Source organism: Telmatherina bonti, assembly GCF_933228915.1.
Source record: "Telmatherina bonti genome assembly, chromosome: 17".
NCBI lineage: Eukaryota > Metazoa > Chordata > Actinopteri > Atheriniformes > Telmatherinidae > Telmatherina > Telmatherina bonti.
Window position 1 is genome coordinate 20,817,993 of NC_136615.1, and position 23,345 is coordinate 20,841,337.

The window sequence follows — 23,345 nt, forward strand, 5'->3', positions numbered from 1 at the left end:
AATTTCAGCTGTTACTGCAGCCAAATTCAGTATGAATTCATATGTATGTATATGTAGAAACACATATGTAGAAGTAAAATGTGCCTCGATGAGCATTTGATGTGTTTGATGTGTACTTTTTGAGTACTTTGGCAGACTTTGAATACCATTTTTTTCATCAACTATATTCAAAATCCAAGAGAGCATTTTATTGGTATGAATCTAAGATCATAATTAATTCTATATTTCCAAATATCTAATTATTGCAACCTTAAATGTTTCCATATAATCTAGACTCCCTTCAAATAATATGCTTTGAGGAAAATTCCCACCTAAATGGTTTAAGATTTCAGACAAAGTTCACCCTAAGTTAACTCTCTGTTAATTAGTTTAAATTTCTCACATCTTGAAAAAGATCGCGGGACAATAAATAACTTCCTACGGTAGATTTTTTTCATCATATACCAAAATCCCTCATCTGTTCAAACTCTGGTTACTCATACACACAAACACACACCTCTGCATACAAACATTTTCTAAATGTAGTGGCTACTTCTCTGCTTGTTGTCATAACAAAGTTAATCATTTCCAGCCTCAGCTAAATGAACTTGTATGAAACAACTCCTCATATGATGATAGACTTCAGCTATGCCAGAGCACTTAACTCTCCTGGTGAGTAATATTAAATCCAATTTAATTTTCTTCATATTTGTAGATAAATATTACTGCAGAAAGTGGAACTAGCAGACACAATTACAGATATGAGCTTTGAAAGATGTGGTGATGTAAAAGTAATTGAGTTATAATGATTGTTAGAGTCCATATGCTTTGTCTGGATTTCTACAGCTGGACTGTCCTGTTGTGATTGTCGCCATTTTTGTCTGTGGCATCGGTGGGACATTTCAGTATGGATTCAGTGTGTCGGTCATGACGTCTCCCTCTGCTGTTAGTAGATCTGGAAAAACTCAGATGAGTACCATTTGTATCAATGTTTTGTATGAAACCTTACTGGAAATAAAAAATGGAATTTATATCTTTGTATTTCTGTCTGTCGCAGTATATAAAAGAGCTGGTGAACCAAACCTGTGTGCAAAAATATGGCATCTTCCTGGAACAGTGGCAGGTCTCTCTCATCTGGTCCTTCATTGTGTCCATTTTCTGCATTGGGGGGTTACTGGGGTCACTACTGGCTGGTTCACTGACCTCAAAACTAGGCAGGTTGGTGTACACAACCATCAAAGTCACAACGTCTGTCTATTAATGCAACACCTTCAGAAATACAGAATTAGATGCTCCCTGTTTTCTCTGTTCTTCAGAAAGAAATGCCTGCTGTTCAACAACTTTGTGGCTATATTTGGAGCTGTGTTGATGCTTTTGAGCAAAACAGCCATGTCTTTTGAGATGATAATGATGGGGCGATTTGTCTACGGCATCAATTCAGGTAGATCCATTAGATCTCTTTTTCATTTCTCAAGTATAGGCATGAAGATACTATTTATACTGGTTTATGAATTGCTTTTTTTTTTTTTTTTTTTTTACCAAACATTCAGTTATAACAACATGAGGTCTGATTACCTTGTGTACTTCTCCAGGAGTTGGTCTTTCGGCTCACACAATGTATCTAATTGAATGTGCTCCGAAGAAGCTGAGAGGGATGGTGGGAGTGTCCATAGCCACCTTCCTCTCTTTGGGAAAGTTCTTCGGTCAGCTGTTAGGAATCAGGTTAGGTGGATGTCCTTGTTTCCAGCTGATTCAGCAGGTTTGGTGTCTTAGGTCTAGCTAACAAAACAAAGGTTGCTGCTATGGCATTTTCATCATATGGGAATTATGGGTACCATCATCATCCCACGCTCATGGCAAAAATGTTTTAATCTTTCTGTATCTTTGGCTCAAAACACCTCTACACTAGTGATCCCAAACCTGGTTCTCAAGGCCCTCCATCCAACAGGTATTACATGTTTCTCTGCTGCAACACACCTGATTCGAATTAAATGGATCTCTAACAAACTCTGCACAGGTGTAATAAACCATTCATTTGAGTCAGGAGGACAGATTCCTGCTATGCATTAATAAGATGATGCCTGCAAGCTGCAGAGTAATAAGAGATATAAAATCCTCATTTTGCTTGATCTCAGTGCAGATTTTGCCCTTACAGTGAGCTGCTTGGCACAGAGAAGGAGTGGCCTTGGCTGCTTGGTTTCAATGGTTTCACTGCGCTGTTCCAGCTCCTCACCCTTCCCTTCCTGCCAGAGTCTCCCAGCTTCCTGTTGTTGGTCAGAGGAGATCGCCAGGCCTCTGAAAAAGGTATGCAAATGTATTTTTAAGCCTCAGCCAATCCTTTCCACAAACAGTTTTGATCCCGTTGTGTGTTTCACAACATCATGATCACCTGAACCCCACTGCCTCCTTGTTCTCCTTTAGCATTTAAGAAGTTGAGGGGCAACAAGGACTACAGCGACGAGGTAGAGGATATGTTAGAGGAGAGAGCTGCCCTGCAGAGCATCCGCAACCACTCAGTGTTGGAGCTGATTCAGAACAGGACAATCTGTTGGCAGCTCCTCACTATCATTGTTACCTTCACTGCACTGCAGCTCTGTGGCATCAATGCTGTGAGTTATTTTTCACGTAAGAAAAACTTTTCATGCAGATGATCTGCAACATCCCACCTCCACTAGGGGTACAGTAATTTCCTCTGGATGGACTGACTTTTTTCATTTAGACAATCACTGATTCAAACCAAAGCTTCAACAAATACATGAATATGAATATTTATTTATTTTCCATTTAAATTTTAGATGTTTAATTGCTTCTTTCCAGGTATACTTCTATTCTTTTGATGTGCTCCGTGCAGCAGGAATTCCCGAACACAAGTTAGCTTATGTCGCTCTGGGAACAGGCCTGTGTGAACTTTTCATCTCAGTAGCCAGCGTAAGTCCAAGTGATGCCCAAACATGATATATACATATTTCAAAGTCAGTAAGCGTCAGTGGGACAAAGCTTCTCTGCTTCTATTCTGCTTCTGTTTAAAGCCCGGAGTAATGGTTGTCCTCATGTGCTCATGTGTGATGAGAGAGCCCCCGTGTGGTTGTTTAATTCTGTGCCTTTATAGCTGGATCTTACAGTGACTCAATAAATGTGCTTTGATGTTGCAGTTTATCATAATTGAGAGCACAGGCAAAAAGGTCCTGATGTTCAGAGGGTACATGGGAATGTCTGCAGTTCTGGTTCTCCTCACCATTACTTTATACCTGCAAGTGAGTCACAACAAACCCGGTCATCACTGTCTGATGCATATTTCTGAAGAACATCTGAACAACAAGGGAAATGTTTTTTCACTGTCTTCAGCATCGTGTTTCTTGGATGCCATACTGCAGCATGGTCCTCATTTTCATCTTCATTTTCTTTTTTGCAAGTGGGCCAGGTAAGTTCATGTTATGAGAGCTTAGCTTGCAGTCATCAAGCCTGAAACAGAACGGGTCTTGCTTGAATTAAAAATCACTTCTTGCTGACTTATCTGTCCATCCTTTTTTGTTGATTCTAGCTGCAACAACAGTTTCTCTTCCTGGGGAAATCTTAACACATTCATACAAATCAGCGGGATACACACTCGGCTGCACCATCAACTGGACAGGCCTGTTTGTGCTGGGGATGCTTTTCCCCATCTTAGTGGTCAGTATCATGAGGAAATAGGGCTTATTTTAACTTCAGGCTAGAGGACTGATTAAATTTAACAAAACAAAATTCTGTCACTCACTCTTAAATGTGTCATTTTCAGGAGAAACTGGGTGATTTTTGCTTCCTTATATTTCTGTTTTTCTGCCTCATCTGTGGGGCGCATGTGAGACTCAACATGCCTGAGACCAAAAATCGGACTGCACTGGAGATTGCGGCTGAATTTGAGAAGATGCACTGCAAAGGTGGAGCATCAAAGGAGAAAAATCCCAGAGAAGGAGAATTCAGTAAAACCAAAGCTACTGAAACAAAATTGTAAATGGTTATAAACAGTTAATAAACATGAACTTCAGCTTTATTCTTCGACCAGCCTTGGCTATACTCGACTTTAAATTATAATGGGAGCATTTACTTTAAGCTATATGTTTAGTCAGGTTGTGTTTGTCTTAATTTTGACCTGAAGATCAAACCATTATTTCTATGAAATTAATGAAGAGTGTCTGGTAACTTGAAAGCTTCTAAACTCTTCCTACAACTGTATTGTCAAAGAAAACAGCAAGTTACTGGAATTACTACATATCTCAGTTTTAAATATCACATGTTCTCTTCAGGAATAAATAAAGTATTGTGCCTATATTGTTTATTTAATGAAACTGGAAACAGTGAAACATTTTAGGAAACACAAGGTCAAACTGGTCATCATGGACCATCTGTAAATACAGTGTTTAACCAAGAGATTAACAAAAAGTGCATTATCTTGTTTTTCTGACATAAAACAACATGTTTAACAACAGGTTGATATTTTTTGTTGGATTTGAACTGCAAGTGTTAAAAATAACCTAAAAATGACATGAGCTCACTCAGCAGATTTCTTTTAATCATTCTTTACTTCTGCAGAAACTGGAGTGTTTTGGCATAACAGGGGTTACACTAAATGGATAAGAAGTTATTCAGATATTACATTTCAGTATGTGAAATTTAATAATACTAATAATACCACAATACTTCAAGTAGGAACAGAGCAGACTCTCATTCTTCAGGAAGCTGAGATCATTCTGCATCAAAGTGATATAGTAACTTTGTGCCAAAATGCACAAACTTGTAGATTTCATGTGGAAAGTTGTAGAACACAATGTGGGAACTTGCACAACAAAAACGTGAACTTGTATGTCAAAACTTTCTGCTAAAACAGGAAATGAATGAAACATACATGCGACCTGAATATGAAGCTGAATTAAAAGACGGATCATGTGAACAAAGCTGTACCTGTAAGTCCAATTTTCATCTGCAGCGGACTTTCACACTAATGTGCTTTGAATGTGAACGCACAGAAAAGCATTTCGAAACATGGAAATATGTTTTTATACAAATGAAATTACAGCTGACAAATTATCATCCATGCTTGCTTGTAGTTATTTAAGTTTTGCACGTGTTAACTTTGTGTTGCAACCTCAACTTAGGGATGGCAACTTTTTGAATCTGTTGACGAGATGTGCTTCTGTGAGTTATGGCGTGATGAAACCGTGGTCTCTACTTTTGGTTCGTTGCTTGCGAGATTCATTCATTTACACGTAAAAGCTTCAAAAGAACCACACTCTAAGCTCCAACCACTAACAGCCGCTTCTTTAGCATGCTGACACACTAATAAGCTTGTTATTATTCATTCATATAGCATAAATTCAATTTGACATTATGACAAGTTATATCATATTTTTATAAGTCATTCATAAAGTCCTTACTCATATGAATTGACTGAATAAAATACCATGAATTCATAGTGTTGAGCAAAAGTCTTGACCCAAGTTTAATTTCTGTTAATAAAACAGGAAAAGCTGCAGTTTTTCATTGAAGCATTTTTAAATATGAGTGCAATGTGTGAGACAAAAACATACAATTCAGGTTAAAAGCTGATATTTTTATGGCCATGTACACAGTCAGAACCCTCTTGCATGAGGTTAAGTTATTTCCACTGTCTTCCAAAGTAAGTTTTCAAGCTTCTTCAAGGACTTTTTTCAAAGATCTTCCTTAGATTTGGGACACCTTTTGTTCTATATTCTGTCAAGAAGATCCCATACTACTTCAAAAATGTTGACATCTGGGCTCGAAGAGGGATTCATTGTTCAGACCTAATGTCCCTTATTTTCAGCTCATTGTGTCGTTCAGCATACCTCAACCTTTTCTATCTGTTTTACTTCTTGACAGCGAGTCTTTGTTTCTGACGAGGCTTCAATGAACAGTAGAGAGATTGAAAATACATCTGTTTTAGGGCAGAAATTTTTTCTTTTATCCTTCATTTGTCCAGTTCTATTTTCTGTCAACAACACAATGATGGCAAGGTCTAGTTGTGCCATAATTTTGGTCCACAGGTCTTTGAAAATCACCTGCAAAAATATCATGGCGTGTGTTTTTAATGATTCACTCGTTTTTCTTTTTGACAGGCTGCAGGTAACAACATGTCTAAGGAAACTATTTAAGTTTTTTTTTTTTTTTTTTTACAAAGTTATCGGTTTTGTGCAGACAGCACTGTTTTGTCTCTTGAGTTTTGTGGGGTTTTTTTTTTGTTTTAAAAAAAAAATTATTCATAAATCTTAAGTTGGTAACAGGATAAACAACTTATTTTGATAATGATCGGGTAAAAGGACAAGACTAAATATTAAGGAAGTGGGTAAAAACTTAGGAGCAGTTCTGTAAACATTAGATAGAAGCTGTAATCTCTTCATTTTAAAAAAATGTCCCCAAAACACAAGTTTTTACAGCCAAATGACCCTGACAAAAGAATTAAGGTAGAAAACACCGAAATAAAGACTAAAATGCCAAATATTACACATTTATCCCTTGGGATAATCATAAATCGGCTGTTTTATTTGACTTCTGGACAGAGTGTGTGCACAGATCAATTTTATTTTAATTTTAAAATATGTTTCCAATCCAAACTTTCTGCTTAATTGTAGTTCTTGTTCCAGGTTTTAATCAAACTAAAGCAAACAAATCAAAATATCTGTTTTGCTTTGAAACAAGTTGAAGTGTTGGGTGACAGTGAGTCCGACAGACATCGGGGGAACTCCCACCAGTTTACGCACACACGCTGCTCCGGCACATGTGTGCGCCCCTGATAACACAATCTTCACTCTGAAAGCTATAAAGTCGCTACTACCAATGTGTGTGAAATGGCAAACGAGACGCGCACTGCCCAGCACAAAGTCAGCTACGGACGTCAAGAGAAGAAAATACAGAGAGACACGCCCACAAAACTTGGGCAAAATTAGTTTATTTTGGAGTCATCTTCAATGATTGACGGTGTTTTGTGCGCAGCTGATCACAGAACAGTTGGTCACAGGAGCTGGACATCAGCAGGTCTCCTCTGAGGACGCAATGGACATACTGCCCGACTTCTCCCATCGAGAGGCAAGGACGATGGCAGACTTCGAGGACAAGTGAGTTGATTATTTTATAGTTTCTGCTTCTCATTGGCCCCAAACGCAGAAATAACTCAATAACTTGTGCATAATTTATTTAGCATTATTATAATATAGAAATCCTTATAATAATTGAGATTATATAAAAACAATTTCTAATATATTTTTTATCTTTCTTTTTTCTCCACAAATCAGAGTGCTTTGTGACATTTTCCTCTTGTCTAAAACTTTCCAGTCTGGTTCTAAATAATTAAATCAGCAGATACTCATGTTGCCCCCCGCCCCAACACACACTGCAGAAACACTCCTTCTCTTCCAGTTTTAATCTGCCGGATTGATCTGTAGAGAAATTCACAAAACAGAAGCTTACAGTTAAATTATCTCTAGTAACCCCATAGAAAGTGTGTCTATGGTCTGTTGAAGGCTCAGGATGGACCATACAAACTGCACAGCTCTCCCTTCTTCTCTGTCCGGCTGTCTGAGAAAATGGAGAATCTGGGGGGAGTTTCACAGGAATCAATTCACAGTTTTAACAAAACTATCTGTTAAAACACATCATGTTGGTAAATTAGCAGCCACTTGAAACAGTGGTGTTTAAAGCACATTGATAAGATCACCTGCCTCCACCCAACCCCCCTCCCTGTGAAGGGCTGCAAGAACTAAAACCAGAACTGTATTGTTGCAAAAAATTGCTTATAGAGAAACTGCAAAAGAGTCAAAAACATAAAAGACTGAAAACAAATAAACAACTCAAAGGAGGTTTTTATGGCTCCTGCCCCTCAGGGCCACTTGAAAACAATTCAAGGTAGAACTGATGTTTTTAAGATGATAAGAACAAAATATGCTGCAAACTCAAACATGAAATCCAGGACAGACTTGATCCCAGATTATTGATTAATATGATCAATATAAAGTGGCCTCCTCATTATTTGTGTCATTGTGTTTAATCACATGCAGGGTGTTTGTCAACAGAAGCCTTACACTTGAAAACATCCAGTGCTATGGCTTTGACATGGACTACACGCTGGCAGGCAAGTAAAGCAAAAAGATGACCTTTGCATCATCATGAGAAGGCTGCTTGTCATACCTATGAATTAACAGACCAAGTGCATTGAATTATTTTTCAGAAACATCTAAATTTTGCTGTGTCTGCTTTTTCACCTGCAGTGTATAAGTCTCCTGACTATGAGAGCCTGGGCTTCGAGCTGATAAGAGACAGAATGGTATCTATTGGATACCCTCATGAGCTTCTGCGTTACACGTACGACCCCAGCTTCCCCACTCGGTTAGTTTGAAGTTTTTCTCACTTGTATTCTTGAATGTCTGATCAGCTAATCTGTGTGCAGTCTAAATCAAATCCCTTTTCCTTTTTCTCATCATCTCAGCGGTTTAGTGGTTGACATCAAAAATGGAAACCTCCTGAAAGTGGATTCTAATGGCAATATTTTAGTCTGCAGTCATGGCTTCCGCTTCCACAAAGGGTGAAATTTACTGCTAACATGTCAAATTTTAGGGAATTTGTGAGTTTGTTTTTGTAGATATTGACCCTTTGTTGTTCTTTGGTTCCACAGGGAAGATATTGAGAACTATTACCCCAATAAGTTCATCCAAAGAGATGACACCGACCGTTTTTACATCCTTAACACTCTCTTCAACCTTTCAGGTACAGAAGAAAGCGCTTTGTAAATATTGCCATAACTCTATGATTAATAAAATAGGAGTCAGTGTGAAGTTATTGATTAAGCTGTTTGACTGATTTAGAATCCAAATTTTAAAACAATGTCATATAAACATGGTCTTTAAATGTTACAGAGACTTACATCTACGCCTGCCTGGTAGATTTCTTCACCAGATGCACCAGATACACAAAGTAAGTAGTCACGTTTTGTAACCCTTCAAACATTTGACTTGCTGATTCTGCCCATTTTATCTCCACAAGTCTTAAAACTTCAGCATTTTTCCCTTTTTCCAGTCTCCTGAACGGTTTTCAGCATGGTGACTTGTTAATGTCCTACAGAAGCATGTTCCAGGATGTCCGAGATGCAATGGACCACATTCACGATACAGTGAGCTAAAATGCTGCATTTTAGAAGAATTTTTGCTTAGTATGTGCACTAAATCTCAAAATCTTAATTGTGTGTTTTCTAGGGAATCCTAAAAGATCGAACCATCAAGAATTTGGAGAAATATGTTGTCAGAGATGTGAGTAAAATGAGCATTAAATTTTAATTTGTTGTCTGAGTGGCTCAAGACAAACATTTTCTTTGCAGCCTAACATCCCAGTGCTCCTGACACGAATAAAAGAGGTAGCCAAGGTCTTCCTCGCCACCAACAGTGACTACACCTACACTGAGGTGAGTGCAGGGAGTGGAGATTATCATTATTACCATTCCAGTTACTCTAACATGTTCTTCCACTTCCTTTTCTTCTTATAGGCTATCATGACATTCCTTCTTGAAAGTAATATGCAGGTGAGGCAGTTTTAGCTGCAGTCAGAATCTCTAAAATATGCACATTTAATTTATTCATGCAAATTTGTTATTTGTTCATTTCAGCCTGGAGTACCAAAAAAGTCATGGCGCTCTTACTTTGACCTTATTGTTGTGGACACCAAGAAGCCACTGTTCTTTGGAGATGGGACCGTGCTGAGACAAGTAGACACCGTAAGTATAAAAAAGTGTCCTGGTGAGGATTTTATATGATATTGAGCATCAGCAGATGTTTTAGTAATGACTCGTCGTACTTTGGATGCAGAACACAGGAAAGCTGCGCATTGGGACTTACACTGGTGACCTGCAGCATGGAACAGTTTACTCTGGAGGTGAGCTGAAACATGAGCAAATTAATGAGCACAGAATCAGGATTTTAGAGGCTAAGACGCAGATTTAATTTACTGTGATTAAATGGAAGATGTGCCCTGTGGAGTTGCTGTGCATAGCGTGGAAAATGTGACGTTAAAATAGGTTGGTTGCTCTGACATTGAGAGGGAGGGATAATATTTAACTCAGTTTTAACTGCACACTAAGTATTGACATATGCAATTTTACTTATTCTAGACATTGGCTGGTTTTCAGAAATTTGGTAAAATGTACTTTTTAAGGACAAGAACTCTACCTTTACTCCGACAGACTTATGTAAATTGTAATAAAAGACAATGGATTTTAAAAAAAAAAGACCCTTAAAAGAAATGGACATCCTTCCAAAGGATATATGAATAAAAGTCTGAGCTTGGAACTAAACACCTTCTTTTCTTTTGCATGGCCTAACTAGAAATGTGCACTTTTAGAAAGTAAATTAGTTTGTTCCTCATTGTATTTTTATTCCCTTCTTTTACCCCCACACCCCACGCACTGATTAATCTCTGCTAATCACATTTACATGATCTGTTTAGTAAAGATAAACCCATCATGCTTTAAAGTAGCTTAGTTATGACTATGTGTGCTTCTATTATTATTATAATGGATCCATGAATGACTCTTTTTGTCAGACAGCTGATGACTTTACACACATATGTGTGTGTATATATATATATATATATATATATATATATATATATATATATATATATATGTATATTTATATATAAAATTATTAATTCATTCAACAGGTATATATATATATATATATATACCTGTTGAATTAATTAATATTTACATATTATTCATATGTATTAGTGCATTTATTTGATCTATCATATATTATGTGATAATATGATATATTATGCTCCACCTTGTTGAGTTCTGTAAGTCTTCTCTGTTTGCAGGATCTTCAGACGTTGTCTGTGATTTGTTGGATGTGAAAGGTAAAGACATCCTCTACGTTGGAGATCATATCTTCGGAGACATCCTCAAATCTAAGAAACGGCAGGGCTGGAAGACTTTTTTGGTCGTTCCAGAGCTCACCAAGGAGCTACAAGTGTGGGAGGAAAAGCGATGTAAGACCAAGAAAGGTCACATCTGACTTGTTGCTTTACCATCACTGGATTGCTTTCAGAGTTTTGATTTTATTGGGCTTTCAGACCTGTTTGAGGAGCTGAAACGTCTCGATGTCTTCTTAGCTGAACTTCACAAGTGAGTATGTCCATTTGTTTATTTGTCTTCAGTCACGGGGCGTTGCAGTCGATACACCCATCTTACACATGAACTGATGCTCAGAACAAACTTTCTATGAAATAAGGTAAAGTTTAACTGAAAATATTTAGAGCTGCATAAGACAAAGCATCTGTCACATTACTGGATGGTCTCTCTGATTAACACGTGGCCCTTTCATGTCTATCACTGTATTCAAGTTTAACTAATGTCCACTTTCCAAATAATTCAATAATTCTTGTCATTAACTAAACCTGTTTTGCAATTCTTCTAATTAAATAGGTAAGGCACATAGATACAGTTGGTTGAGAATTAGACTGAAAAGATGCACAAAAAAATGACATGTTATATTTGTCCTCGTGGACTGGCAACCTGTCTAGGGTGTACCCTAGGATAGGCTCCAGCTTCCTCGTGACCCTTAATTGGACTAAGCGGTTAAGAAAATGAATGAATAAATATTTCTTCTCACTTTTTAAGCTGTTTTCATACTTGAATTGCATTAATGCTTTGAGTTGCAAATGTAATTCATATTCATGTCGATAATATGTTGTGATTCCCTCTGGCCAGCAGGGGGAGCTAAAGCACTTGTAATGTACATTTAGATGTATTGTAGCGCACGAGTGAATAGAAACATCATATGAATGATAAATTCATGGTTTAAAAACCAAATTTTTAATCTATGAAACATATAAATAATTACTTTCTCAATTAATTAACCAGGAAATTTGAGCCTGAAGTGATGAACAAGTTTTATATTTCTGAGTTTAATTGTTGTGTGAAGGCACCAGGGCAGCAGCAGCCGAGAGGGTCCTGACATCAGTACCATCAAAACAAGAATGAGGGTAAGCATCAAAACAAAACTCTTGCATGTTTACTTTTTTATTCTTTAATGTAGTTATACACCCGCAGACGCAAATGTTCAGGAAATTAAGTGCTGAGAAATTCGTATTGAGGTTTCTAAAAGGGATTTTGCTTAATCCAGTGCATTTCTAAACATTTTGCCACCAATTACAAGTAACTGTGAAACAACTCCCACTTCCTTGTATGTGTGCTTACAACTCAGATCTTCACAATAACAGCGTATCAACATCATGTTGCATTATGATAAAGATTAGTAGAGTCCAACAACAACAAATATTTCAGTGTTTCGTTGTTTCAGCATTGTGATGTTTAAGTGTGTTTGCAGGTGCTGACCTACAGAATGGATATGTCCTATGGCCAGATGGGCAGCCTCTTGCGTAGCGGCTCTACCCAGACACTATTTGCAAGCCAGCTGATACGCTATGCAGATCTGTACTCCTCCAACTGCATCAACCTGCTGAAGTACCCCTTCAATTACCTTTTCATGGCTCCTCCAGTCCTGGTCAGTGCTCTGCCTCCTTAACACACAGCAAGGATGAATGTATATGTACTCATGGCAGTCATCTTTTCCAGATGCCTCACGAGGCAGCCTCACAGAACTCTGCTGAAGTTGCTTCCACTGAGCTGAAAGTGAACAACCATGCTGTGGTGGGAAGCAGAATCTGAAGTTTGCCTTTTTAGTTGGTAAAATATAAATATTTCCTCTTGGTTGATTATTGAGTGGAATTTTAATGTTTTTTATCTCATTGTGTTGAAGATAGCATAGGGGGGGACACTGTGACGCACCTCTTTATGTCATGGACAATGATGAGAGTGGCTTTTTGCGTCTGTGCACATATAAATAGGACTTGTAACAGCCATGACATGCACCAAAACATGAAGGCTCAGGGTTATTCTAAATGGAGTGGGGGTTTTTTTTGTGGCAAATGTGCAGTAAACCTTTAGTTTGTGTAATGGTTTTTAAGAAGAAATTATATTTATGCATTTTATCTGCTAATTCTTTTTTTCATAATTGCAATAAATTCTTCTTACTACTTTGGTTGGACTGTTTTCAGCAAACTCACTGCCGATTTATGATTTGTTGTATTTCATCATCTATATAACTTTCTGCAGAGATTCATAGGGGTTATTTCTTTTAAAGAAAGCTGTTTTAGTTGTTATACTGTTATTATTCCTTGGTAAAAGATATTGGCAAAAAATAAAACTTCTCAATCTATCTATCTATCTGGGGTGGGAAAAATTTGACAATCTTAAAATTTATTTTTTATGTGTTGAAAAAATAGATTTTTTTTTCAAATAAATAAAATTAATCCACTATAAAAAAAAATATTTTTGTCATTTTTATTGTTTTTATTGAACTTTTTACTTGTCTTCTTGGGCATTATAGTAGCACAATGATGGTCTGGCTCATGTGTTGTTTTTTCCTAATTGAAATCAAGAAAAATGACGAGCAAAAAAAGTTTTGTACATTTTTTTTGTTTTTAATCTACAAAAATCAGCAATGTCAAAGAATTGTGAGACTGGCAATTTAAATCGAATCGACACCCAAAAAAATCAAAATCGAATCAAATCGGGACAAAAGCTTATCGTCACAGCCCTACTATCTATCTATCTATCTATCTATCTATCTATCTATCTATCTATCTATCTATCTATGAAAACGTATAATAGACAGTAGAATGAGTAACAAGCAACAAGATAAGAAATATGAAAGATAAATAGATTTTAGTGAGCATAGTTAAAACCACTACAGGTCTCCAGTAAGACATAGCTGGTTTTTAGCACACAGATAAATCTGCATTTTATGATTTATGGTCATGTCACTATAATTAGATGTGTTCAATCCGGTTCTGCCTGTTGTTTTACGTAATCTCTCCACTAGGTGGCACTTAATCCCCTCTGCAGTAAATCCAGGTATTGATCCTCTGAGGTTGAAGATTGTTTTTAAATTCATTACAGTCACATTGTGGTTTTAATCCTCTAAATAATTGTTTATCCTCCTCCTTACAAGAAGAATACAGGCCATCGCCATATAACAACCTCCCATTTTGAGTCAGATGAGTATGCGTGTTTGAATTTAGATCATAATTAACTCATTTTAATCTATAATTGTGAAAGCAGGAGTGTTAAGTTAATAAGAACAGTCCCAGGAAGGCTCCTCACTCATCAGCAAAAGTAGTGATGTAATAAGCTGCTATATTTGTACAAAACATCCATACAGCGACACACATGGATGTGTGTTCTGCGGTGCACAATGTGGTTCACACATTCCTGCTCTAATGAGAGCTAACACACACACACACACACACACACACACACACACACACACACACACACACACACACTCCCCCCTCTCTGGATGATGACAGAGCTCATCTGTGATTATATATAAGAGTTTTTTTTCATTTTCTTTCCTCACAGGAAATGATCCAGTCTTCTTTTAGGGTGTCACAGTTTTCCTCTTGTGCTCCTGCACAGATGTGCTGATTGGTATTACATGGCTTCAGCCACATTTCTCTCTGCAGGAAAACATGATAGTGACTGCGCTGCTCAGATGCCATTGTGTCGGAGCTAAATGAATGAAGTCTGAATGATGACAAGAAATAATTTGAACTTAAGCTTAATGTTAAGAAATATAAAACAGATATTAGAAAGTATGTTTTATCTATCACATCTCGTGGTGTGTTTAAGTGGTTGTGCTAAAAAAAATGGTGATTCATGTGTAAATTGAGCATCAGTTCAGGGTTGGGGCTCTTTTTCCTTTCTTTTTTTTTTTTTTTTTTTAAAATGTGAAGTCTTTCAAGCTGCCAGCTGTATTGTTGTAAAGTCTCAAATGAAACATGAAGCCAGTTGGCTTTATTTATCAGCACCTCTTCCCTGTAAACACACATTTCCTAGATGATTTCATTCCTTGTATCAGGGCTATTTTGGATGGTTGGGATTTCCTTTACTATTGTCCACTGGTCACCTGTATTTATTTTTGAAGCATCATTTTGTTCATTTTGTCATGTGTTATTTTCCTAACTGCACATATCCTCATTGTTCACCTCTGCTAGTGGATATTTGTGCTGCACATTAACCAACTCCAGCATCTTATTTCATATCATGTCCACTGAGACATAATATCCTTTATTTGATGCAGTTCTGTTTTTATTTTAGCAATTATTAATTAGTATGAATAACAAGCAATAATTCATATTCTAGTCGGTTCTGCACTGCAGCTACTGCTGCTAGTGAGGTTGTTTTTCTTTTCAAGCCTCTTATGAGCTTGAGGAAGAGGTTGACCAGGTAAACTGCTGACTTTCTATGCGAGTACTGTCTGTATTTCAGTCTTAACAAGCTGATGCCATCAGAAAACTACAATGAGAGTTTTTAAATGCCACGGCCCTGCTGGTAATGTTTATTCTGAAAACAAGAACTGCTTTCAGCTAAAAACGAAAGTAAATAGACTTAAAATCCTTAACTGTCAAAGGAGGAAGAGCAAAGGGATGATATAAGTAATGCAATTTCTACAGAGCCATCTTCCTAGGACTTTGTCTTTCTTTGATGAAACTGTACATCTTTCCTCTCCATTAGACAGTATGCATTATTCTGTGCTGTGATGTAAAAGCTGTGAGGCAGATGGATCAAAGTTTCAGTTTTCTCTGCGCTTTTGTTTCGAGTTTCACCCACTTACTCTGAAGTATCCGTTACAGCACCTGATCACACCTTTAATAATCCCAGTAAGGCAGAAGCGGAACAGGAAGCTGTTTTCAGTGTGCACGGTGCACCAAGAGGGATGCCTCTTTTTTGTTTGTTTGTAGCACCTCATTTTAATCCAGTCTCTTATTTAAATGAAAGAAAGCAGCAGGCTTGCATTTCAGAGAACAAAATTTAATGCTCAGTTGGAGAAATTTAAAAGCAGAACACCATCAAAGCAACACAACACCTTGATAAGATTTAGCCATAAGGTGACAGATGCCTGCTACTTGACATGGGAGCTTGATTTATTCATTTATTTATTTTTTTTAACTTATGATCAATCTCTTAAATTCAACTGCTCCTGCAACATCTACAAAAATACAACTTTTTTTCAAATCCACTTTGTTTCCCTTTATATCAATCATTATATCAACACATTAACCCTATACACACATTTCACCTCATTTTATTCCAAGTGTTTTTTTTTAACTGTACATAAAACTCCAACAGCTTCTGATGTTTTTGACACATTGATAAATGTATTTTAACTTGGTTGTGGTGTTAAAAAAGATCAAATATGTATAATTAATAGCAGTTTTGCTTACATTAAAAAAGGATAAACATTTGACTTTGCTTGATATATATATATATATATATATATATATATATATATATATATATATATATATATATATATATATATATGTATAAAATATAAAACAAGTTACACATTAAAGGTCTGATGTTTTCAAATATAAATGTCACAAAAGGTCGTTTTTTATAAGCGGTTTTTATTGAGTTAAAGAAATAGGCCAGGATCTTGCAAACAAAGCAACACAAAAAACAAATTTTCTCTTCAAAATATGTTTTTTCTGCTCAGAAAACAACATCGAACAAACTAGATGCATTTATTTATGGTCTTCATTCAGGGCAGGTGACAGAGAACGAAACGTTTTTCATTAAAACATTTAGCAACCAGATAAGAAGAGATAAATAAAAATACAACTTCATAGTAGACTGTTATAAAAAAAAAAAAATGTATCTATAGCATGGAGACATGTTTTTATAGCTTTTCTTCTGTTTTTGCTAAAGAAACATTCTCATAGTGATTTCATTACTGTAGGAGCCAAAGAGCAACACAAACTCATGAACAGCAGACACGCAGAAATCAATTACACATGAAAAAAAAAAAAAGACCAAACAAAATATTTGCTCTGTGAGTTTCATGTTGTGCTTCGTAATAACAAAACACAGATGCCTCCATCTCATCAGCTTGTATTCTGTGTGGTTGAATCCCTCTGATTCACAGTGAAAGCAGCTCGAAAAGCAACGCTGACATGTTGGGTTTCATTGCTGCTCTATGCAGTCAGATAACTGCAGAAGCACCACCGTCCCCCATTCCACACATTCCAGGATTTCCCAGCAAGCATTGCAAGCAAGCCTAAACAAGTCACGTTCTTTACTCGGGGAGAATTTCACACAGTCAAGTGGCTGAGGTCTCTTTTTTTGCTTGTCCTTTTGTGTGCAGTCACACAAATACACTTTTACATCGGAGCCACTTTGTCCAAAATCTCAAAACTGCCTCAAAAGGCCACACAAACACAATAAGACTTCACATCCACGCTTTAATAAACCGTCACAGCAATAACTCTTTCACCTGAAACGTTTTTACTGCGGCGAGGTAATCTGTGCCCCCCCCCCCCAAACCCAAATGTTTCCTGTCTGTTTTTAATAATGACTTGTGTGTCCTTCTGCAGCAGCTTGTAACAGCAACTGGACTGTGGTTAAACATTTCCACTCAGAGGTCTGCTGACAGTCATCAAAACAAACAAACTTCTTCACTCTGTTGCTCGAGGGTTCAAACGAGAGGCACGCACAGGAGCAGTGACACCTAATCTCAACGCAGAGAGAAAGAAAAGAAAGAGGAAGGCAGAACGCAAGGGGCCGAGAGGGCCCTGCTCCCCGCATTCCTCACAAACCGCCCCTCCCCCCAGTCGACCTGCTACCACGGAGGATGCTCAGAGCCACACATCGACCTCCAACCCCCTCCTCCACCTTTTTCATCTTCTTATCAATACACACTGAGTCAGTGTTTGGTTTGACGACAAAACAACATAAAGACAAAGAAAAAAAAAGAAAAAGGTGGATTCTTTCATGAGGAAAACTAGTTGAGTTTCAGTGCAGTGATCAGAGATATATGACCACAACTCCATTCTTTCTCATTTCCCCCCTTTTTTTTTTCTTCTTTAGATATGTAGATTTTGCCTTAAAAAACTGAACAAATGATGATATTCAGCCACAAAACGTGATCTTTTTTCAGTTTGCACCATTTTACTGAGCTAAAACTTACCCCACATCACTTTTCCCTTTAAACTTTGCCTGTTTGTCAGCCAACAGGCGAGTGTGAACTCTCCTCTGTAAATACAGGACTGGGTAAACAGTTTTAGGAGGCTTCTACTCTGCGCCACCACCTGCTATCAGCCATCAGCTCCACTTCCTCACAGAGTCATTTGAAACAAGTCCTTTAGCACCCCGTTTAGTGCGAGCTGAGGCCAAATGCTATGACAATACTATTGCACTGCTAGAATGGATGGTACAGTAGTGCAACATTGTCAAAGCAGCTGACCTCAGCATGTGTCCGCACGTGGACGTGGGGACGGCCATTATTCACTGACAAACTCCAATTACATCTAGAAAAGCAACAGAGTTGGTTTTTTTCTGGATTTTGGGAAACATAGAAAATGCAAAAATCTTTGAAACGGAGTTGAAATGTAAAAGTATGTTGTTGTTTTTTCTGGGACAGACCCAGGAAGGGTGTAGATAAATGCTAACAACTCCTGTCAGGAGAAATGAGGCAACTTTACAGCAAGAAAAGTCAGGGTTTTTTTTTTTCTTACATGAGCACGCCTTCATAGCTTCATGTGCAGGTGAGGCGATAAGAAAGAGGAGGTGGGGGTCTGTGTCTCATCAGCCAATGCCCTTTTAATATTGCACTGCTCATTACAATGTCCAGTAGTGCAACAGAAAAAGGGCAGTGGACAACAACATGGACACCATCAGCCCACACTGCACATGCAAACTTCACTACTCACCTTCTTTTGATTAAAGTCAGAAAAATCATGACACTGTTGAGAAACAAATTCTAAGATCATGTTTTTTCTATTTAAAATCTAAATCTATAGATAACAGAAATACTTCATTTAAACAGCACAAAAATCACATTATTAACAAGCAAAACATTGATATAAATCTGTTGGAGTCAAAAGTTAAGATGGGACAGATGAACAATATCACTTTTCAGAGGTAGTTAAATTAACTTCCCAAATTAAACAGCACTGGTTACCCTCACCCTGGGAGAATGGGAATTTCCCAGCATGTGGGCCCATACTATGCTCTCCAGTGAATGACATGCATTCTAATTTTAGTGAAGAAATGGGAGGTTGAACACACATCTATAGCTTACAGGGAACCACAAAGTGAAATACTTAAACGCCAAACTTTTTAAACACATTTTCTTCTGTCAAAGTTGAAATTTCTGACTCTAGCGTCGCATTTAAAGACACAGATAAACACAAGCAATAAACTGGCCCCCTTTTTTCTTAACAAAAGAGAAAACTTTACGTAAAAAAGAAAGAAAAAAGTTGATTGACTCCACTGCAGTGAAACTGATCACCTGTAAACTGTAACGGTATGTAAATACAGCAAACTCCTCTTGTAACTTTTCTACAATTAATGCGTAGTTACACAACCTACAGAGTCTATACCATGGCAGAGGGGAGAGACTGGAAATATCCAGAACACCATGTCGCTTATCGCGCTCGATCCATTCCATAATTCCTAAGAAAAAAAATAAGGAAACACCTCGGTGTGTTACTATCTTTTTCTTTCTTCTTCGTTTTTACCTGATCGTGGGAGCTATACCTACATTTTATCCGCCATACATCCCCGTGGAGCGGCCTATGCGCCTCCTCAAGCACTGGATCTGCTCTGCAAGCCATTCCGGCCAGCTCACAAACCTACAGTACAATACTGGCGACTTGTTAGATTGCACAACAGCATATAGGCTGCACAGAGAAACCCACGAACACGCCACCACGGCGAAAATGTCCCCTCTTCGGACAGCCATTACAAAGCGATAAGAGCCGAAAAATAGCTGCGTTTCTCGGTCCCAAAAGAAAAAAAAAAAAAAAAATCGAGTCCTGATCAAGTTTTGAAGCGAGCTTCCAGATGCGCAGCGCACGAGATCGACTCAACTCTTCTTGCTGGTTTTGCTCCATCAGGTCGCACCGAAAAAAAAAAACCAGAAAGAAAGAAAAAAGGAAGGAAGAAAGAAAAGGAAATCTTCGCATGTTTGCAACTTCCAAGTTTGCACCGAGCTCCTTACCCATTTTTTACGCAAACAAATCAGCTACAACTCAAAGCGGACAAGCCTCCCCCCACCCCCCCTCCTCTCTCTCTCTCCCCTCTCTCTCTCTTCTTTCCTTCCACCACCACCTCCGCCTCCTCCTCCAAAATCATGAATAGTATCTAGCCAAGGGAGGGACGATCCGTTATTGGCGAAAAGAGAAGGGGGGAAAAGTTGTCCATAAAACAAAGAAAAGCAACCCCTCTCCACAAACCGCACTTCACGGTCCGCTCCTCTGGGGATTCACGCCGCCATCCTGAAAGGCTGCTGGAGAACAGCGACCAGGATCTGCGCAGCTCGGAGAGTCGGCGAGGAGAGGAGAGGAGGAGGGGGGGGCGACCACAAGTCTTCCATGCACAAGCACACGGCCTCGCAGATCCGGACTCCATCTTTGACTACTTGACATTCAGAGCCTGCCGGAGCAAATTCCTCGTTTGCATGCCTCCCGCTGATTGGCCTCTTCTTGCGCTAGTCTTTGCTATGTGTCGCGCTATTGGTCGGCTTTCAGCGTGTTCGACGTTTCCTCGGGACACGCGATTGGCTGTTGGGGTGGAAGCGTCACGCCGTACAACGAATAACCTGTTTAATGTGTCCCATTCACAAATTTCTCCTCATCTTCCCGCACTGTCTAAATACTAATAAAAAAAAAAAAAGAAATAAATAAAAAAGAAAAACAAAACAACTTTGTTGCGCAAATATTTAGTGCATTTAACAACGTATTTCAATTAAGTGTACAGCTATTTTACATCTGGATGGGCCATTAAAGTATTCTTATTTTCAGAAATGTGCTGAGTCTGCCTTATCAGGCTTGAACTATGAGGATCAGGCCTACAATACTGACCCCAAGTCTAAAACAATCGATTTAATATAGCTAATTATGGCGACGGAGATATGGTTCCTGATACTGATCCTCCTGCAAAGACGCACTTTACGTAAAACCCGCGCCAAAATCACGTAATCACACAAAATTCAATGAGGGTGACCTCCCCCCACTAATTTAAAAAAAAAAAAAAAAACATGTTGGGGTGAGCGCGCATGGTATAGTATGTGAGGGATCAATGATTGGATCAGGTCACACGGTGCTGCAGGGGGCGGACTCTCTGGCTGCTTTGATTGACGCATAGAGAAGAGTAGCGGGCTGTGAAATTTGGCATTCCTGGCCAGAGGAGCTGAAATAATGGCATTATCTAGTGGGAGAGGGCCCACTTGTTACTCCCCACACAACCACCCGACTCCAGCCCACTCAGAAGGGATCTGATTGTGCAGCCAGTCGGCAAAAAAATGTTTGATGTAAGGCGGGGCGTGATGGATCCGGTGAAGGTTTGGACCCCTGATGCCCCCCTTTGCCTCCCCCATACAGAGAGAGGCACTTTTTTTCCCCGGTGACTCTCCACAAACTGCGCTCGGTCCTGTCAAAGTTTATGACACAAAGGTGAAATGTGGCCCACTCCTGAAACGAAACGTGGAGACGCCACAGATATTTTTGTTACGGATCTAATTATAGGCTTTCACAACTACTGGAAAAACTATTTATAGCCCCCATATCTTCCTTTTACTCATTAACAAAACACACGGAAGCGGCAGTGATGAGCTTTCATGAATTTAAACACACCCATCAGACCCAACACGAAGTCTCAGCCCTGCTGTCAAACGTTTCAACGGTGACAGATGAGTGGACATATGAGCTGTGTCTATATTACACATTACTTTGGATTATTTTTACATTTTAAAACAATTTCATAGAGGATTTGAATATCTAAAATATCCAGTGAAAAATGTTCATTCAGTTTAACCATTAAAATCTGTTTTTAATAAAATTAATAAATAAAGGAAATGTTTGGGTTTTTTTTAAAAATATAGTTTCCTGTTTTTTTTCCCATAGTTTAGAAAAAGCAGGTACAGACAGATTTTTGAGCTTCTTCTTCTTTTTCTAATAAAACAGGCTTTATCTAATCATCTTATGTGTCCAATGTGAGTTAACTATTTGTAGAATCAGTTTTGTGGCTTTAAAGCTGATTATAATCCAGTAAAAGTGCATTTGAAGATGTTGGTATTTTTTTTTGTGAATAAATGACTAAAATGAATAAACTTCATGAAGCATACAAATATGCCTTTCTGCCAAAATTTGAGAAATTTAAAATGTCAAAACAATTATTTGTGTTTCTTTTTTTAAACAAATAATTTAACCACAATTGTTTTCCTAAGATCTTTTTTTAATTAAACATTCTCTTCTTATCAGAATGTATAAATTTCCTCAGATAATCTTTAAAAGAAAATTATTTTAATCCAGTGGTTCAAATGTAAATGAAAACATTTTGAATGGTGACTTTCAGTTGAGTTTAATACAAATGAGGAAAATCCCTTTTAATGATGACAAATTACCAAAGAATTAAAGATGGAGCAACTGTAAAATGTGTTCCAATGCAGAAACAGCATTAAAAATACACTCAAACAAATTCAGATGATTAATCCACAGGTTTAAATTGGTTTTTCTTTTCTAATTACTTTTTTGTATAAACAAGTTCTTCACTGAACCCTAAAAGAGACTGCAAATAAATTATATTTATTCTCCTTTTCACTGAAAAACAACCTCACAATCCCTTAAAAATCTGCAACATTTGCTCTTTTTATGACATTTCTATCTGCATTACTGCACTACGCGGGAGGACTGGTGTTTAATGACAACATGTGAAAAGAAACATTTAGATTTATTTATATTTGTAACTCATTTTTCTATCTTGTTTTATTTAAAATATGTTTTTACAATAACTTTATTTACAAAAGACAACTGGAGGCTTATTGAACAACAGTAGTACATTTCCAGGAACTAAAAGCAGCTGTGGAAAATGTTTGAGTGTACTAAAGTAAAGCTACAAGTTTATGAAGCAAACAGAGAAAAAGAAGAGAAGAGTGTAAAAAGAATCAGTTTCATGTTTTGCTAAATGTTTCTCCTGAGCCTGAGGGGAAACAGCCTCACAGCACCACTCCCCTCCTTAAAGGCCTGACTCCAAACTGCTGCCTGTGTGAGGTGTCATGGGGGCTGAGAAAAGCCTTTTAAACATGGGAGTTATTGTTCCCTCTTTTTTCCCCCAACCTCCCATCCTCCGAAAATGTACCTCCTTTCTTCCTCTGCCCTTTAACCTTTACCAACCCCCCATCTCTCCATCTCAAGTCTCCCTCCACATTTCCTCTCTGTGGCTGAAGACCAAAGAAGTTTGATGGATCGTCATTGATAATTTCCCA

The 23,345-nt window shown here is 37.9% G+C and overlaps 2 protein-coding genes across 2 annotated transcripts; both read left to right on the forward strand.

The window, feature by feature from the left end:
- Positions 1 to 627: 627 nt before the first annotated feature.
- slc2a11l (solute carrier family 2 member 11, like) lies at positions 628 to 3,970 on the forward strand (the record flags this gene model as incomplete). The annotated part of the gene is made up of 12 exons (XM_079256347.1): positions 628 to 651; positions 826 to 924; positions 1,037 to 1,197; positions 1,296 to 1,420; positions 1,572 to 1,701; positions 2,135 to 2,283; positions 2,401 to 2,588; positions 2,797 to 2,907; positions 3,132 to 3,233; positions 3,325 to 3,400; positions 3,521 to 3,648; positions 3,755 to 3,970. 12 exons carry the CDS (start codon positions 628 to 630, stop codon positions 3,968 to 3,970), a joined length of 1,509 nt encoding a protein of 502 aa, XP_079112473.1.
- Positions 3,971 to 6,966: 2,996 nt separating this feature from the next.
- On the forward strand, positions 6,967 to 13,240 carry nt5c2l1 (5'-nucleotidase, cytosolic II, like 1). Its single transcript, XM_079256225.1, has 17 exons — positions 6,967 to 7,085; positions 8,025 to 8,098; positions 8,235 to 8,352; positions 8,453 to 8,548; positions 8,639 to 8,730; positions 8,880 to 8,937; positions 9,040 to 9,133; positions 9,216 to 9,269; positions 9,338 to 9,421; positions 9,503 to 9,538; positions 9,623 to 9,730; positions 9,822 to 9,888; positions 10,831 to 11,001; positions 11,086 to 11,137; positions 11,937 to 11,997; positions 12,342 to 12,518; positions 12,590 to 13,240. The coding sequence occupies exons 1-17, from the start codon at positions 7,024 to 7,026 to the stop codon at positions 12,680 to 12,682; spliced, it is 1,497 nt and encodes a 498-aa protein (XP_079112351.1). The 5' UTR covers positions 6,967 to 7,023; the 3' UTR covers positions 12,683 to 13,240.
- The last annotated feature ends 10,105 nt before the right edge of the window (positions 13,241 to 23,345 follow it).

What these genes read in the sequence shown, in the direction of transcription:
- nt5c2l1 (XM_079256225.1), top strand. Translation starts at nt 7,024, where the DNA reads ATGGACATACTGCCCGACTTCTCCCATCGAGAGGCAAGGACGATGGCA. An exon ending in TGCTGAGACAAGTAGACACC is followed by an intron (nt 9,731 to 9,821) that starts GTAAGTATAAAA and finishes CTTTGGATGCAG; the next exon opens with AACACAGGAAAGCTGCGCAT. An exon ending in TTCTTAGCTGAACTTCACAA is followed by an intron (nt 11,138 to 11,936) that starts GTGAGTATGTCC and finishes TGTTGTGTGAAG; the next exon opens with GCACCAGGGCAGCAGCAGCC.